Here is a 17422-nt window from a genome sequence, read left to right as displayed (position 1 = left end):
CTGGTATTTTGCACCACAGGGGTGGGAGGTACAGGACCAAGCTGCAGCTTTGTCTTGGAGAAGCTGCTCCATTTCAGCAGCAGGAAACTCCAGGGAACAGTCCAGGAACTGCCCTGTATGTTGAGGAGGAGCCACAGAGGAGACTCACTGGGAGTCATTTGAAGTTGTACAAGTCCCTTAAGGACAGCAGCAGGAAAGAGGATCTGGGAAGACATGAGGAAGGTATCTGCAAACAAAATGGATTATCACCACCACCCTTTCAAAAAAGAAAAAAACCCACGTGGCACCTCAGAAACAAACTGCTGAAGTGTGAAATCATGCAGCAGGGAAAGCTGTCACACAGAATCAGAAATTTATTTAATAGACACAAATTGACTGCTGCATGATTTGTGCAGATTGCTGCTTGCTGAGAGGGAGAGAGATCCACAGCTCTGGAGAGCTGAGCAGAGGCAACACCAGGCAAAAGGTGTGGAAAGCAAAAATGTTGTCATTGGTAATTGTACGTGTACTGAATGCTTCCTCTTCAGCAGGGAACAATTAAAATCGATGGCAGGATGCAAGGTAACAAAAGGAAATGACTGATCAATATGCATGTCTTGGAGCTAAAGACAAGCCTGTCTGCCAAGAGCAGCATGCTGATGAGGGAGATTCTGAGAGGGAAGCTGAAAAGCTTCCACTCCTGATGCTCAAAAACACAACACAGCTGAGCAGGTGCCAGGTGCAGTGCTAGCAGAGGTGAAGGCACCAAGGAGTCTAGAGAATAACTGTTAGGAAAAGCAGGGAATATTAATTTGAAGACTAAATAGATTTAAAGTAAAAAAATGTGATGCTTCTCTTCTTTGCCTTTCTAAAGATCTCAAAAGGCCTTTACATTGTGGTCTTTACATACCTGTGCAAGGTTTTAGAGATACTGAGACTGACATTTTAAAGCCAATGTCCAGTTTATTCCTTGGCTCAAAGCACTTGAAATCTCTTTCCCTGTATATTTCACTAAGTGGGTCTCTGTTAAGTGCTACCAAAAATCAAACACTAAATCTTCCATGATTCAATAGTTTTAAATCTGTCACCCAGATTTCTGAATACTTTTGAAAATGTTGCTGTAAAGCTGACTGCAGGGTCTGCCATGGCCCCACAGTGGGACAGGGAAAAGCATGTGGTTTTCTTTCCCAGTTTTTCCCCTCCTTCCTGAGTGGTATTTGTTCCTGAGGCAGCAGCCTCAGAAATGGCACATGAACAGTTAAACACCTCAGGTCTTGCAGCTCATACATCTCATTCTGCTGACACAGCTGAAGATCAGAGCCAGAAAAATGCTGCAAAAACTTTGTGAAAGTTCACTTCATGGTAACCCCACGTTTGCCTGAACACATTCCCCTTGAATTCCTGACTAGCACCCTAAACAGTGGATAAAGACCTATTTTATCACCTCATGACTTTGATTTCATTCAGAAACCATAGAAAATTGCAGCATTGAGCCTCCATGTTCTCACTGGGCTTGAAGCAAGGGTTCTCCTCATGATCCTGTGTCTTGTCCCCCACTGCCTGCTCTGCAGAGCCCTGCTGCTCTCTTGGCACAGGTGGATAAGCAGCCACTCCCCTGAGGAGCCAGCAGGAGCCAGTGCATCTTTCCCTAGGGGCTGGAACCCAGCCAGGCACTGCTTTACTCTTTCCTTGTGGGAATGCATGGAGGGACTGAGAGCTGTGCAAAATCTGTCTGCTCAGGGATGGTTTGGATGTTGAGGAAATGCTGGCATGTTCCTCCCAGTGCCTCTGTGCTCCCAGCCATCTGCCACCTGCCTCCTCACTGGGGGTTCTCCCTGTTTCCTGGGAAGGGGAGGCTTGGAAGCACAGGATGGAACAGCTGTGCTGTCCTTGGGCTCAGCTGGACACACTGCACATTGTCCTGCTCTCCAAGGCACTGGGAAAGTGCAGGAAAAAGTTCCAAGCAACCTTTTGTAGGGAGCCATAGTTAACTGTTTCATGGACAGTACAGTTCATTCTGTCCTTCCAGTCCAGCCCCACCAAAACCCACCCTAAGCAAGACTGGGAATTGGGGAAATGGGAATCAAAACCCCTCCACTGGCTGTGAGGCAGGAGGAACACTGTGATGGTGGTCACAAGAGTTTTGCAGGTGAAGAGAGAGGTGAGAATGTTGACCTCATGTTCAGAAGGCTTGATTTATTATTTTATTATATATATACTACATTATAACTATACTAAAAAGAAATAGAAAGAAAAGTTCTCAGAAGGCTGGCTAAGCTAAGAACAAAAAAGAATGAATAACAAAGATCTGTCTCTCGGGAGAGAGCAAGACCCAGCTCTGCCATGAGTAGTCAGTAAATCCAAACATCTACAAGAGACCAATCATGCATCCACCTGTTGCATTCCACAGCAGCAGATAACCATTGTTTACACTTTGTTGCTGAAACTTCTCAGCTTCAGCAGGAAAAATCCGAACGAAAGGATTTTAATGAAAAGATGTCTGTGACAAAACTCCATGAGCAGCTGGTACAGCCTTCATGGTCTGAACTGCAGGGATGCACCCCCTGCCTTTGTAGAAACCATCTACCCAGCTGAGATGGAAGGATCAGGATGGGCAAGGACAGCCCCAACCTCTGCCATGGCATGAGCAGCTGTATCAGTGGGATCAGGGTGAGGAAACGGCACTGCTAAGCTGGCTTCTGCTGCAGAACAGAAAATGCATTGTTAGTAAATCAGACTTTGGAACTGCTTAAGATTTAAACACAGCTTCAATTAATTAACCTTTCACAGCACAGCACAGCCCCAGAGTGAATACAACACTATTCAGTCCCCTGACTGCAGATTTTGTTGCAAAATAAACAAGTTTTTCCAGGGCTGGGCTTGATAGTGCTGATCCAGAGGTTGGGTTGGGTTCAAAGTCATCTCAAAGTCCTAGTGGGGATACGAAAATGGCTGTAACACCTAGAGAAAATTACCTTTAGTGAAATATTTGTACACAGCACATGTTGTAAAGCCGCAAATGGTGTGACAGAGGTGCTCTTTTTAATAAATTCTGTGAGAATATTTCCCAGCAGTGTGAACCTTGTGGGGTTTGTTTTTTATTGCCTTATTAAAATCTGTTTCCAGGATGCTCAAGCAACATTTTCCCAGCCATTTTTTATGCATAATTACTCTTTCTTCCCTATGCTAATTTTATTCCTGTAAATGTGCCCTCTGGACCAAGCAGTGCCTCCCCCATGGCAACACAACTCTTGTCACATTGGTGAAAATGAAGGATGGAATTTGATCCATCGAGGTCAATATTTGACCTCTCAGCCTTTCTTCCTGAAGCTGAGAACATTCTGCAGCAGTTTCACCAGGTAAATGCTGTCCTGCAGGAAATGAGGAAATGGCACCAAAGTAAAACAGAGGACTGGGAATATTTCTTCAGCACAAGGGGAATGACAGCTGGGAAAGAGCTGCTGTTGCTGGACCCCCTCAACCCCCCTGAATCAGAGCTCAGGCTCAAATACAGGCAAGGATCATTGACTGCTCCAAAGCACAGAGCAGGGCAGTGTGTAAAGCTGCACTGGGAGTGATGGGATACCAGCACTTCCAGGGAATGGGACCCTCCTGGCAGGCTGCTCTTGCCATCTAGAATAACCCATCCAGGGATGGTTTCCATCCTGCTGTCCATATGTTCATAGCAGCCATAGCAGAGACACAACTTCATAGGCTCTGTAGGGAACGTGGCCCTGCAAGTGCTGAGGGTGTGGCCTCTCCCATGGGGAAACCAGCTCAGCCTCGACCTCCAGGAATTCCTTCCAACCAACACTTCCTTGATGCACGATCCTTCTTCTTTTCCTGTGGCAGGACCTTGGCCTGACAGCTGCTGGGGGTCTGAGTTACTCCCCTGCCTTGGAATGACTGCAAGCCAAAGGAAATAAAACTGGCAGAATCCCCCAGATGGATCACTGTGCTGCCATAATCCCTGCTGGGGCCTCCAGGAGGGGTGTGGAGCAGGAGCAGCACCCCAACAGAGCCCTGGCTCCATCCCCTCCAGCCTGATGGGCACCAGGGCTGAAGAAATCCAGGATGGCAACACAGATCACAAAACAAAAAACGAGACCTGGAGAGGAACCAAATGTCTGAAGTACAATTCCTTGATACATTTTCCTCCTGGCATGACATAACTCTGTATCTCTCTCTCCCAGGTACACCCAACCACCCCCTCTGATGCTCTGATGAAGTTACTTAGCCAAAACATGAAAATAAAGAAGTATCCCATGTCTTTCCTTCCTTAAACTTCATTTTGAGACACAGTTTTTTTCTTCAATGCCCACAAAGCAGATTCAGCCTGCTGGGTTTTCATTCTTTATTTTAAAATGTTTTCACAAGTAGCAAAAGTTTGGATTTTCGAGGAGAAAAACAGAAATATTGTTTATTTTCAGAATGCCTATAAACACAGATGCTTTCCCCCTTTCTATCAGGACACAAAATTATTATAAATATATATATATATGTCTGTATATAAAAATAAATGAGATTCAACTAAGTCAATTTCAGTGAGGAAGAAAGACAAAATAAAAGAAACCCTGTAACATCACCATTTTAAAAATCCCTTTTTTAAAGGTGTTCAAAAATTTTGACCTTCCACTGAACATGAAAGAGGGGAGGAGCACCCCAAATGCCACTGAAATGGGCAAAAGGTTCACAACAACTGCATTCTGTATCATTGACAATGTCACACTTGAAGTTATTGTGACAATGCAGATATGAAAGTGTCAGAAGTGCATAAACTCTAGGTTTACATAGAAGAAGATACATATTTAAAGCATATTTTATGTTTTAGGGCTGTTACCTCACTTTACCCCCAAATAATTATTTTAGTCTGTAACATAAATAGTAATTTGTAATAAAGCAACAGCCCCATAACAGTAAGACCTTCCCAGCATCCAAGCCAAGCAGAGAGAAAAGCCAGGGCACCACAAGCAGGGTGCTAACAAGATCCCAACATCTTTCACCGCTAACTGGAATATAGCATTTATCTATCTGAACTCAAAAAATTTAGAACTCCAGCTCCTCTGTTTGCTTTCCCTTCCAGAACCAGCACTTTCCCTGCTGGGTGATCACCAAACCATTTATTACAAACATCATCACTTTTCCTGCTGGCTTTTTCCCTTCAGATGCAACACACCAAGTCCCAAACCATCAGGACTCTGCAGACACTGCATGAGGGTAAAGCTGCCAAAATTCTCACTGGTTTTGGTATACCCTGCTCAGAAGAGGGAGCAAAGGGAAGAGGAGGAGAACCCACCTGTGTTTTTTCCACATCAGTGCCCTGCTGGCCCATCCCAGCTATACCACTATCATATTTTCTGAAAAATCCTTTTTGCCCAGGATTTTTCTCTTGAGAAGCTGAGAAGCCTCAGAAAAGAATGAAAACAATAATTATCTGATTGCTTTGGAAGATGGTCTGGAAATCGTTTACCAACAGGAGCATCTTTGATTGGTTCCATGTGAATTGTTTCAACTTAATGACCAATCACTACCAGCTGTGTCAGACTCTGAGGACTCACGAGTTTTTATTATCGTTCTTGTTAAGCCTTCTGATGTATCCTTTCTCTATTTCTTTAATATAGTTTTAGTATAGAATTTTAAAATATAAAATAATAAATCAGCGTTTTGAGAACATGGAGTCAGATTCTCATCTCTGCCCTGGTCCTGGGGCCCTCACAAACACCTCACACCCGCATTCCCTCGCAGGGAGCAGCGTGGGCCATGGCCTCCCTCTAGCGTCCAGCGCGGGCTCCTCTGCCCCGGCTGCCCTGAAGGAGCCACCCGAGCCCTTCCAGCTCTCCAGGCAGGAGCAATCTCCTTCGGTCCTGCGAGTAATGACCCATAATTGATGTTTATAGGCTCTCCAGAGCATGAGAATTCACTGAGCCCCCGGGGATCAAGCAGCCTCCTGAACCTCTTCTGTAATTAACATTTAACGATTATGCAGAAAGCCAGAGGCAAGCAGCTGTCTCCACTTCTGCAGGAGAGGCCCCAGGGCAATAGGATTCACTCAGAAACCTCTCATCAGCTAAACTTTCCTCCTCCCGTGCCCACAGACTTCTCACCTGTTCTAGCAAGACAGGAAGGTGCAAATGTCACCTTGGCACGATGGCAGCAGTTAGTTTTGTAGAAGAAACACCCAGCTCCTGGGTCTATCCAAAAATGGCTCCTGCTGCCAGCAGGATGTGCATGAATGAGCTTCACCATGCTCAGGTCAAGGGCTGCTGCTGTCAGCCAGGAGGAACCAGCAGCAGCACCTGGACAGGATTTGGCAGCAGCCCTGCCAAGGGATCATTCACTGACAGGGAGTGTGAGGGAGAGGGCAGGAGCCCATTTCTGTCTCAGCCCTGGTAATGCTTTAAAACAAAGCTAAAATTGAAAAAATAAAATCACATCCAGATGCAACCTTAAAAATGTAAACTAGTAAAACATTAAGCTGTAAAATCAACATTAGTCAGTGGCTGAAGTAAAGAACAAAGGGGCAGAGTTCAAGCAACTGCAGACACATAGGCAAGATTCCTCTCTTCCCCAATTTAAAAAGTCAATATTTACTGTAAATCTGTTTAATACACCAATGGATTGCTTTAAACACTCCTTTGGGTAGAACTCCGGACCTCCACCCTGGAGCGCTGATGAGATCCACTAGCCACGGGCAGGATTCAAGGCCAAGTCTAACAAGCAGAGCAGTCCTGACATTGCTCTGAGCCTTAGTCACAGAAATACAGTAATTATTGTGGCAGTTAATTAAATTAGGCTCTTTCCTAGTAATGTAACATTCACTTCCATATTTTAAACAGCCCAAATGTCAATTTAATACACTCCTTGTTCAGTGTTTAGCCCTGTGCCTTTGAGACATCCCAAAAGCTGCTGTGTTTTGGAAGGTTTTTAAAGGTGAAAGAATTTGAGATCTGGACCCACTGAGGTGCAGACCTTGGTCAAGTCAATGAGCAACAGCAGCCCCTGCTTTGTGTAGTAAGACTGTCACTGAAAAGATGTATTTTAAGACTGAATTTCTCCTGAAGGAAAAAAAAATATTTAGTAAAATCTGGGAATATGAAATGCTGGTACAAGGTCACAGAATCAAGTGTGACCTGAATAGAGACAGACCTGTGCAATATGGTAAAACTTCCACAAGCCTCAATGTTACTGCAGCTTTAAAACATTGACAAAACCTGCAGTTTGAGGCTCTGAGGTCTTGCTAATTCTTACAACAGAGTCTTCCTGTATCAGACTAGATGTGTATTTTCAGTATTTTTAGTGAAAGTGCTTACTCCACAAATGCTGGACGCTGCTGCTCACTGACTTAACCAACACAGTTGTTTTATTTCCCCTCAGAGTTGTGAAGAAGTGCTGGAGAGAGTTCTTTGTTCCCAGTCACAGGCTCCAAGCAAGGATCCAGGTTCTGAAGTGGTGGAGGACCCCGTGTCAAGCACACCCCTGGTCCAAAGGCACAGCCAGGACAGGTCACAAGAGCACCCAGCTCTCAGGACTCTGCATCAGGGCAGCATGAGGGATTTTGCCAGTCTGGTCCAGAACCATTTTTTGGTGCAAGGATTGGTGTAGTCACAAATGGTAATGAACCGTAAGATACTCGGGAACTCGTTCTTCATGGACTTGTACTTGACTGGAATCAGCCGCTTGTGGCGAGCACCTGGAAGGGAGATCCCACAGAGAGGGCACAGAGAGGTCACACAGAGGTCACAGAGAGAGGGGGTCACAGAGAGAGGGGGTCACACAGAGAGGGTCACACAGAGAGGTCACACAGAGAGGGTCACACAGAGAGGGTCACACAGAGAGGAGGTCACACAGAGAGGGGGTCACAGAGAGAGGAGGTCACAGAGAGAGGAGGTCACACAGAGAGGGTCACACAGAGAGGAGGTCACACAGAGAGGTCACAGAGAGAAGGTCACACAGAGGGGTCACACAGAGAGGGTCACACAGAGGGGTCACACAGAGAGGGGGTCACACAGAGAGGGGGTCACACAGAGAGGGGGACACACAGAGGGGGTCACACAGAGAGGTCACACAGAGAGGTCACACAGAGAGGGTCACACAGAGCCACAGGCAGAGCCCACATCCATTCCCTCCCCACCACAGCACACACATCACAAAATCCAGCTTTGCTCCTGACTGTGGCATCCCATGAACTCTCTGCTCTTGGTCAATCCCCAAATCCCCAGCCCTGGAAACATCAGTAACTACTCACCATAGAGTTAGCCCTCCTGGAGGGGAAAACAGACTCCCTCTGGACTTCTATGTCACAACTTCCCCGAATTTCTCCTTCCCCTGTCCCCTCAGTGGCTTAGCATTCCTGGAAGCCACCCCCCTTCCCCTGGTGGCCAGTTCCCTCTGCCCAGCCCTTAGCTCTGCCTCCCACCCCTTCCCCTTCTTAAGCTGCCTGCTCCACCTGGTTCTTCCTCTTTCTCTCCAGGTTCCCCTTCAGCTGCATGAGACTCTGCTGAAATAAAACCTTGCAAAAGAGCCTTTCTTGCACTGTGGTGAGCGTTGAGTGGGGGTTTGACTGCATTACCTGAATGTTAACTCAACTTGCTTTTCACCAGGAGAGGTTTGTTGGGGACAAGAAACAGGCAGCAGCACCTACCATTCTAACATCAGCATTTTTACCTGACTGATTGTATTGCAACCAGCTCTCACTCTGGAGAGCAAGTCTCTGAGCCCTGATTTACTCAGGCTGCAGATGTTCCCCAAGGAATCCCCCTGCTAACATGGACTGCTGGTTTTGATACACCATGAGGTGAGAGCACCCTCCCTGTGACTGCTGCTGCTTGAAGGAGCAGCTCTTCTACAGAGGAGTTTTCTCCTTGTAGCTCTCCACAGGGACACCTGCCACCACCTGCACTGAGACAGGGATGAGGCAAATAACCAACATTTCATAACTGCAGCAGATGCTGAGTCATCCATGGGGCTCCCAGAACCTGCCACCAAACCCTTCTGTGCATCACTAACACCCCACACAAACAGTAATGCTGTGACTTCTCTAAGCCTGTACTTCCACCTGTGTTCCCACTGGCAGAACTCAGGGCATTCCACACAGATGAAATTTCCTTTTCCTGTTCTAATGGAAGGTGTGATGCCCACCAAAAACTGGTGAAGAACTAAAAGGACTTTTCTACAAATCTTGATGACTGGAGGCTGATAAAAAGTCCTGGGAGTGTTCAATGGATTAACTGATATCATATGAAATTAGTGTGTCAGGGGAGATGAAGTGAATTCCTGTCTCTGCCACCAGCTTCTGGTTTAACCTCTGGCATGTCCTTTATAATATCATGTCAGATGTCTCATCTAGAAAAGAGACTTCATATCCAGATACTCTTCCATATATTCTCCATACTATTAGGATATTTTCTACATATCCTCCATACTATTAGGCTGGGCTGCACTTACTCCTCAGCAACACAGGCAACTGTAGAAGGACTACTGGCTAGAAAAGAGCAATCACAACAGACCTGGCAGAAGTAAATTGGTGGCTTTTCAATTCAGAACAAAGTATGTAAAAAATTTCCCAACCTAAGTTGAACATTCATTCCATATTTTGTTTACCTATCCACAATACTCAAGGATCCCTGCAAGAATCATAAAATGGAATGAGTTGGGTTAGAAGAGGCCCTGAAGATCATCCAGTTCTAACCCCCCTGCTATGGGCAGGGATACCTTCTAGACCAGGTTACTCAGAGCCCCACCCAGCCTGGCCTTGAAATCTGCATGTTCATTACCTGTCACCTAATTCCCAGCTTTACTCACATCCTGGATTTATTATACTACTTGTCTCTTGAGCAGCATTTTTTCCTATTTTCCTGTGGATGTGGAAGCCCTTCACAAGCCTGACATGCAGCTCTGACATTTCTGGAGCAGGCAGCATTATCCCACTGACAGCTGGAGCAGTGCAGCACAGGCAAATTCTTGCTTGCAGCCACATGAGGAAGGTCAAGAGCAGGGCAAGGGACCCAGCCCAAGCCCTTGCCTGCACAACCAAATTATGAAGCCCCTGTTAGTTCCAGTGGTACAGTGCCCACTGACTTCAGCTGAAGGTTTAGATGTCACTGTAATAAAAAGGATAATGTGCAATTGTAAATGGGATATTTCTGTGATCTTACCTGGGGAAAGACTAAGAGCAAATTTGGTCTGGAAATCACATTCTTCACTTTCCAGGTAATCGTCTGAAACGACAACCACCATCCTCCGACACCTGCAGGTTAAGCAGGGGAGAAAACAAATAAAATGTCAAATGAGATGGTTTTCATTCCCATAAACAGAAGCATTCCCACACACAGAGCAGAAATCACTGCTCTGAAGTGCTCCAGTGCAGAAGGACCTGGCTGTGTTCCAGCAGGAATTAACTGCAGAGCAGGAACGCCTGACAGACACAAAGTGATGTTACACAGAAAAACTTGATTACAGATACACACTCACGTACCAAAAAATGAGGAACAGTGAAGTCCAGTCTGGACTTCACTGTGCAACCTTTATGTGATCCTGTGTCTATATATGACACACAAGGCAAAGAAAAGCAATTGAACATAAGCAGCATCACTAGAGTGGCACCTCCCTCATGAACACAATGAAGGGACACACTGGAGGAAAGCCTGAGACATTCTTCTTGAGCCAAGAGCATAAAGCAAAGCCCATTAAGACATTCTTGTGGATTTTTGCTGTTTCACTGGCACCACGCTGCAGACATCCCTGTAAAATGAATGTGATGTTCCACTGCACTCACAGCTGGCCCCAACAGCCACAGTTCACTTACCTCCTCTCTATGAGTTCTCCACTGATGGAATACACACAGGCTCCTGGCAAGACATCCCGATCAAATACACAGAGCTTCAGTTTGAACTCTGCTTGCTCCAGCTCCTTGATCATCTCCTGGACAAACTGGAGGTCTTTCTGACAGTAGCAGATGAAGGCATCAAATATCTCTGTTCCACTCCCTGAAACCATTAAAAAATGTAGCTGTCATCTCCTACTATAAATGAAGTTCACTCCTGCAGTGAACTTTCAAGAGCTCCCACAGACTTTAAGTCAGAGAATCAGGAGTCTGACAGAAAAGCTCTGGCCACACTATAAAGGTAATTTCGCCTTTTATTAGATGAGCAGCCCTTCAGCCCAGACTCCTGCCCTTAACAGGGCTGGCAGGAGGTAACACACACTCATCAGTGCCCTGGCTGCTTTCACTGGCCAGGCTGCTCACACACACCCACATTGCCTGGCAAGGGTCAGGGAAAGGAGCTGAGGTGCAGACAGGCAAAATCTGAGGAGGCAGCAAAATCCAGCTATGGGAATCTGAGTGGAGCTGGAGGGAGCAGAGCATCCCAGGGGATGCAACTCAGAGCCCTGACACCCTGGGATTTCACTCTGACACTCTGGGATTTCACATCTATAATATCCTTGTGGCTCTGGGTCCTTTTTCCCTAGTTCAGGTCACAGAGATTCAAACTTCCCAACCAAAACAGCATTCAGCAATGTCCTGCCACCTGCTGTCCATGGAGTTATGGGGTGAGCCTTGAAATTTGGAACCTGTCATTTTTATGGCTGATGTCAAACGTGGGTACCTGCAGTCTCATCCTAATGAGCCTGTTTTCCAATTACATTAATGGCTGGCAGCTCTTGTTTATTTAGCAGTTATCCAAATATTAAAGTGCTGCATTTGAAGGGCAATGTTTCTCATAATTAAGTGCCTTAATACTGCTGGATAGTTTCCAACTGTGTTATTTTTTTCCATATCAATGTCACTACAGATAAATTCAATTTTTTATGCCAGTTAAAGCCTACCACAGTGAAAAAATAGGTCAGGCTCTAAAAGCTGCTGAGGAAAGTATCAACCCAGCAGGCAGATTCAGCCCAAGAAGCAACCAGTGAAGCAGAAGGGGAATGTCTGCCAGGTCAGGCAAACTGAGGGTACTGCTGCAGGGGCACAGCACTAACTTGGGGGTCACATCAGGCAAAGCTGTCATGTACAAACACCAGAATATTGGTCTGTGGATATTTGGGGACGGTTGGTGATGTCCACACATGCAGCAAAGGTGGCCAGCACACACCTGGCTGCACATGCAGGGCTGCACACTCAGCAATGCACACACACAAAACCCATTTCCTCTCTCCACCCACTGCACACCTACTTCAAACCCACTTCCTTTTCATTCAAGGTGGTTCCACCTGCCCAAGAAAGGGCAGGGAAATCACCTCTGACAGCCTTCCCCCTGGGCTCCAACGCCTTGAGCTTTCAGCAGCTGCTGCTCTGGGCCAGGCTGGGCTAAGGGACACATTTCTGTGAAGTCCCCTCCCATGTGTGTCCAGTGGCTCTGTGCCAGCCTGCTCCTGTCTGAAGTGTTTCCCAGGGTTGCTTCCCCTCTCTGCTCTTAGACACAGGAAAAATGAAGAAAGCATTCTGGCCTGGGGTATGAAAACTTGTGGGAATTATGAAAGCAAACAGGTTTTCTGCACTTCCTATGAGGAAGGTGACTCCAACAGGAGGTATGAGGCAGCAGTGGAAGCAGGGGCTCTTACCATATGGATCATCCCTGGTGGTGATGCCCATCAGCTCTGATGTCTTTGGCACACTGCTGTCCACTGCTGGCACCTGGACGGGCTGGTTGGCCTCTTCCTGCTTCCTCTGCAAGTACTTCTTACAGTCCTCCTCTGCAAAAACACAGAGCTCCTGTGACCTGGGTTTGCACTGCTGGAGTTCATTAAAACAGGAACAGCTATTTCATGGATCAGGGATGCTACAGGGAAACCCCCTGTCTGGTTTTTTCAGCATGTAGAATTTCTCACACCTCTTTCTGAATGTCTTGATGCTGCCTCCACCACCTCCTCTAGCAATTAATTCCTGAAAATCACTCTTGATATTTTAAGAAGTACTTTCTTTTGCTTGTTTTATTCTTCCTCCTCCCCTTAGCTCTACTATGTCCCAGTACACCTTTCATACCAGGAATAAGGTACAGAGCAGGTCCCAACTCTGCTATCTGCTCTCATTGTTCTGCATTTTGGAATATTTGAAATCACAAAATAGCTGGGGATGTTTTCATGGTGTCAGTCTTTCTGTCCAAGTAAAAAAGCCATAAGACAAGACAAAATGGCCTCAAGCTGCACCAGGGGAGGTTTAGATTGGATATTAGGGAACAATTCTTCACTGAAAGGTGATCAGGCACTGGAACAGGCTGCCCAGGGCTATGGTGGAGTCAGCATCCCTGGAGGGATCTAAAATGTGGCCCTTGGGGACAGGGCTTAGAGGTGGCCTTGGCAGTGCTGGGTTACTGACCCTGTAGGTCTTTTGTGACCTTAGAAATTCTCTGCAGACCCACAAGAGCAGATTCCCACCCCAGCCTTTGCCAGCCAGGATAACTGCAGGTGACAATGACTGCCCACACTCACCACAGACAGCAGGACCAGGTGAAATTTTAAGGAGCCCCTGAAGCAGCTTTTATGTTGTGCTACAGCAACAGGGATCTTCTTATCCCAAGCAGAGTAGAAAAAGAAACCCACCCTGAGATAACTGAAGGGCAAAGACCTGTCACAGTCACTGCTGTGAACTGCCCAGTCAGGTCAGTGGTGGGCACAGATCTATTATAAACAGACTTGGTTTGAAAATAAATCATAAATCTAAATGTGAAGCCTTTGGAGAACCAATAAGAAACTCTGCAGCCTCTGCTACTCTGTAATTACAGAAGAACTGAAAGTAAAAGGAGATTTGAAAAAAGGAATTGTGAAAAGGATGAAGCTCCCTAGAGACTCTACCTTTACTTAAGATTAAAAAAACCTCAACAAGTGACAATCAGTACTGATCAGCTGGCAGAGGGGACTGTGCAAAAGCAGAGCAAAGGATCCCTTGGAAGTGCAGGATGCTGGTGGGAGCCCAGTGAATTCTCCTGTAACACAGCCTGGCACAAGCAGCTCTGCAGGAGCCCCAGCCTGAGCCCCATCCCCTGCTTCTATCTCAGCTTTGCATCTTGTTACTGCATTATCTCCAATCTAATAAGGCTCAGATCTGATCAAAGCTTTTCCTGAGGCTGAGGCATTCCCAATCTGCCTTTCTCCTCCCCTCAGCCTCCCCAGTCCTGCAGAGGGGAGGATCAGCCACATTCTTTACCAGCCACCAGATTCAGATTTCACATCTTTCCTCACTAAAGCCATAACTCAGATCCCCTGTTGGTGAGGTGTGTCAGCTAAATCAGTATCTTTGAGATCATGACTGAAGTCACTTTGAAGTTGCCAACAGGTTCAGCAGTCTCAGAGGAAGGACTGGCACACAGCCACCACCTTAAGTGTGCCTTGATTCCCTTTGGTGCCAGTTTCACAATCCAAAATACTGCTGAATAGGCAAGAAGAGGCAGTTATTTAACAGCATTGCATAGTGCTCAATATAGAAATGTTCATTTTCAGTGGATTTGCTCCAAGCCTCCTCTCTTTGCCTCTGATTTGGGGTGGATCAGTCCCCAGCTGGAAAGAGCAGCTGATTGCACAGGTTAATGAGAGTGAACAAGGATCAGGGATGCTTTGGGACCATCAAGTGAAACTCCTCCAAGCTGTCCTCCTTCACCAAACACCTAACTAGGCTTTACATTCCTCTGGCAGTCAAACAAATTCCTGAGGAATTGGAAAAAAAAAACAGAATAGAAACAAGAAATCTAAAGCACAAAATCAGTGGCATGATGAGAACACAGAGAAAACAGACCCAGTAACTGTCAGGCAGGAAAGGAGCACTTTTGTAACAGGTCAGGGAAGAAACAAAAATCAGCAGGAAAGAGCACAAATGTATCAAAGCAAAAAGCTTTACCTCCCTGAAGATGATTCTACAGAGAAATAAACTGCTGAGGAAGATCACAGTCAGGGTAGAGTTGCTGAGACATCAATACTGATATTTTCTGATTCTGAGCTGGATTCCACTGAAGAGGTTCCAGTGGTACACAAAGACACCCCTGGCATCAGGAAATACTGTGCATAAGAGTACATGAAACTTTCTCCATCCTATCCTTTCCCTTTCCCTTTCCTTTCCCTTTCCCTTCTTCTGCAAGAACTCTCATCACCAGCAACAGGTCACAGGCTCTCAGTGCAGTCCTAAGCCAAAAATCATAGAAGAGGAACAGTCACACTGGTCAGGCTGAAGATCCACTGGCCCCAAGCCTCATCCTGTCTCAAGCACTGCACAAAACCAGATGTCCGGGGGGAACATAAAAATAAAATAAACTTACAGAGATATTTCCCTAGAAGCTATCTTTTAGGTATAATCTACAAACCCATTTTTATAATCTCTCTTTTGGACTCTTCACAGTTAAGGCATTTCCTGAGCCACATGGAGTATTTTTGTTGAACAGCCCTCAGTGGGCCCCTCTTTCAAGAATTTATCTGTCTCTTCTTATCGGCCAGCACCAGCCTGGGTGATCCCAGAGTTTTTGTGAAGCCCCAGATCTTCTGCACAGCTGGAAGCTCCCCCAGATTTGTTAGGAATCTCTGATAAGCAGATCACAAATTACACTGATGCTTTTCTCCTTCCCAAAACCTGGCCTTCAGACTGTGAGCTAAAGCAGGAAGAACAACAGGACCAAAGGGAAGTGCTCCATCTCCTCTTGGTCAGGCTCTCTACAGAGATGGATTTCTACATCTTCCTTTACCTCCATGAGTAACAGGAAGTGAGATTTAATACTTCCTCCTTGCTAACTCAGTAAGCTCTGTTATACAACACAGGCCTTCAGGGAATTCTCTGGCTTTGGAAATCCTTCGGCAAAAAATTTCCCCTTCTGATGACAGCTGGGTTCCCTCTGAATTTCTTTGACCACAAAGAATACAAAGAGCCCAAAAAGAAGAAGTTATCAGAACAGCACAAGGGCCTTCATATTTCTCATTGACCTTCTCAATTTTTTCAGCTTGAATGGATTTTTTTTCCCTGACATTATCCAGTTCCACACATCCCTCATCTCCTCCAACAAACATCTTCTTATCACACTACATCCACACATGATAATTTTCACACTGTCTCCTGGCTAACCTGGCTAAGAGCATCTTTTGCACAGAGAAAATTTTGAATTGAAAGTCTGGGATAGCCCAGAGCTCCAGGTTACTTTGCAGGGATCATGGTTAGCAGAAACACAGCACACACCTCTCCTGGAAGGCAGGTGAGACTTCTGTGAATCACAGAATGGTTTGGGTTGCACAGGACCTTACAGGACATTCATTGCAACACCTGCCATGGCAGGGACATCTTCCACTATCCCAGGTTGTTCAGAGCCACATCCAACCTGGCCTGGGACATTTCCAGGGATCCAGGGGCAGCCACAGCTTCTCTGGGCACCCTGTGCCAGGGCCTTACCATCCTCACAGGTAAGAATTTCTTCCCAATATCTAATCTAAATCTCTCTTCTTTTCATTTAAAACCATTCTCCCTTATTCTATCACCATCCATGCAACAAGTGCCCCTCTCTCCTTTTATAACCCTCTTTAGGGGCTGGAAGGAGCTCTAAGGTCTCCCTGGAGCCTTCTCTGGCTCAGCCTGAACACCCCCGGCTCTCTCAGCCTGTCTCCATGGCACAGGTGCTCCAGCCTCCGGAGCATCCCACAACAAACAGGATGTCACTCCATAATCTGGAAAGGGCTTTTCTTCTTTTTTTTTTTTCTTAACCTCACCTCGGCGGCCAGAGCAGCAAAGACGAACACAAACAGGAAAGACCAACGCAAAGAGCAAGGACCAATACCAACAGAAAGACCAACACGAACAGAAAGACCAACACGAAGAGCATCCCTTCCCTCCCGAGGCATCAAGGAGGGCAGGCTCCGAGATTCTCTGTGCTCTCTGGGATTCCCCGTGCTCTCCGGGCTCTCCCCCCGCTCCCAGCTCCTCACCCACGCTGCCGGCCAGGTCCGTCAGGACATCGTCGCGCCCCAAGCGGCGCAGCACATCGAGGAGCTGCCCCACGGTGGCCCCGCCGGGGCAGCGTCCCGGCCATTCCTCCAGCAGCGTGGCCGTGGGGTCGGGCAGCCCCTCGAGCCGCCGGATCTCCAGGAAGCTGCAGCCCAGCGCCTCCGCCAGCGCCGTCCAGTCCGCGGCCGCGGCCGCCCGCGGGTTGAGGTAGAGGCCGAGGCGGCGGCGCACGCCGTAGTTCAGCGCTACCATGGGCACGGCGTGCGGGTCCAGCGGCGGGACGGGGCTGGAAATGGGGCTGGGGCTGGCAGCGGGGTCCAACGGGGAGGTGGCCATGGCCGTGCCGCGCTCCCAACTTCCCCTTCCCGGCACTTTCTCTTCCCGGCTCGCCCCGCCTCTCCACCGCCCCCGCGGGGCTCTCTCTGCCCGCCCGCCCTCCCTCTCTGACGGTGCGGGGCTCTCGCTGCCCGCCCTCCCTCACGGTGCGGAGCTCACTCTGTCCGCCCGCCCTCCCTCCCGGTGCGGGGCTCTCTC

At 47.3% G+C, this 17422-nt stretch overlaps 1 protein-coding gene across 2 annotated transcripts; it reads right to left on the bottom strand.

Annotated features, from left to right (window-relative positions):
- Positions 1 to 7354: 7354 nt before the first annotated feature.
- Positions 7355 to 17270, bottom strand: MYD88 (MYD88 innate immune signal transduction adaptor). 2 transcript variants are annotated; one of them, XM_064703842.1, is made up of 6 exons: positions 16870 to 17270; positions 12541 to 12672; positions 10784 to 10964; positions 10134 to 10225; positions 9781 to 10000; positions 7532 to 7669 (listed from the first exon to the last, which is right to left on the bottom strand). In XM_064703842.1, the coding sequence occupies exons 1-5, from the start codon at positions 17222 to 17224 to the stop codon at positions 9798 to 9800; spliced, it is 963 nt and encodes a 320-aa protein (XP_064559912.1). In that variant the 5' UTR covers positions 17225 to 17270; the 3' UTR covers positions 7532 to 7669; positions 9781 to 9797. The 2 variants fall into 2 exon arrangements, with proteins under 2 accessions (XP_064559913.1, XP_064559912.1); XM_064703843.1 differs by lacking the exon at positions 9781 to 10000 and having other exon boundaries at positions 7355 to 7669.
- Positions 17271 to 17422: the final 152 nt, after the last annotated feature.

Source organism: Zonotrichia leucophrys, chromosome 2, assembly GCF_028769735.1.
Source record: "Zonotrichia leucophrys gambelii isolate GWCS_2022_RI chromosome 2, RI_Zleu_2.0, whole genome shotgun sequence".
Classification (NCBI taxonomy): Eukaryota; Metazoa; Chordata; class Aves; order Passeriformes; family Passerellidae; genus Zonotrichia; species Zonotrichia leucophrys.
Note: the sequence above shows the minus strand (reverse complement) of the source record. Positions and strands in the feature narration are given on the sequence as shown.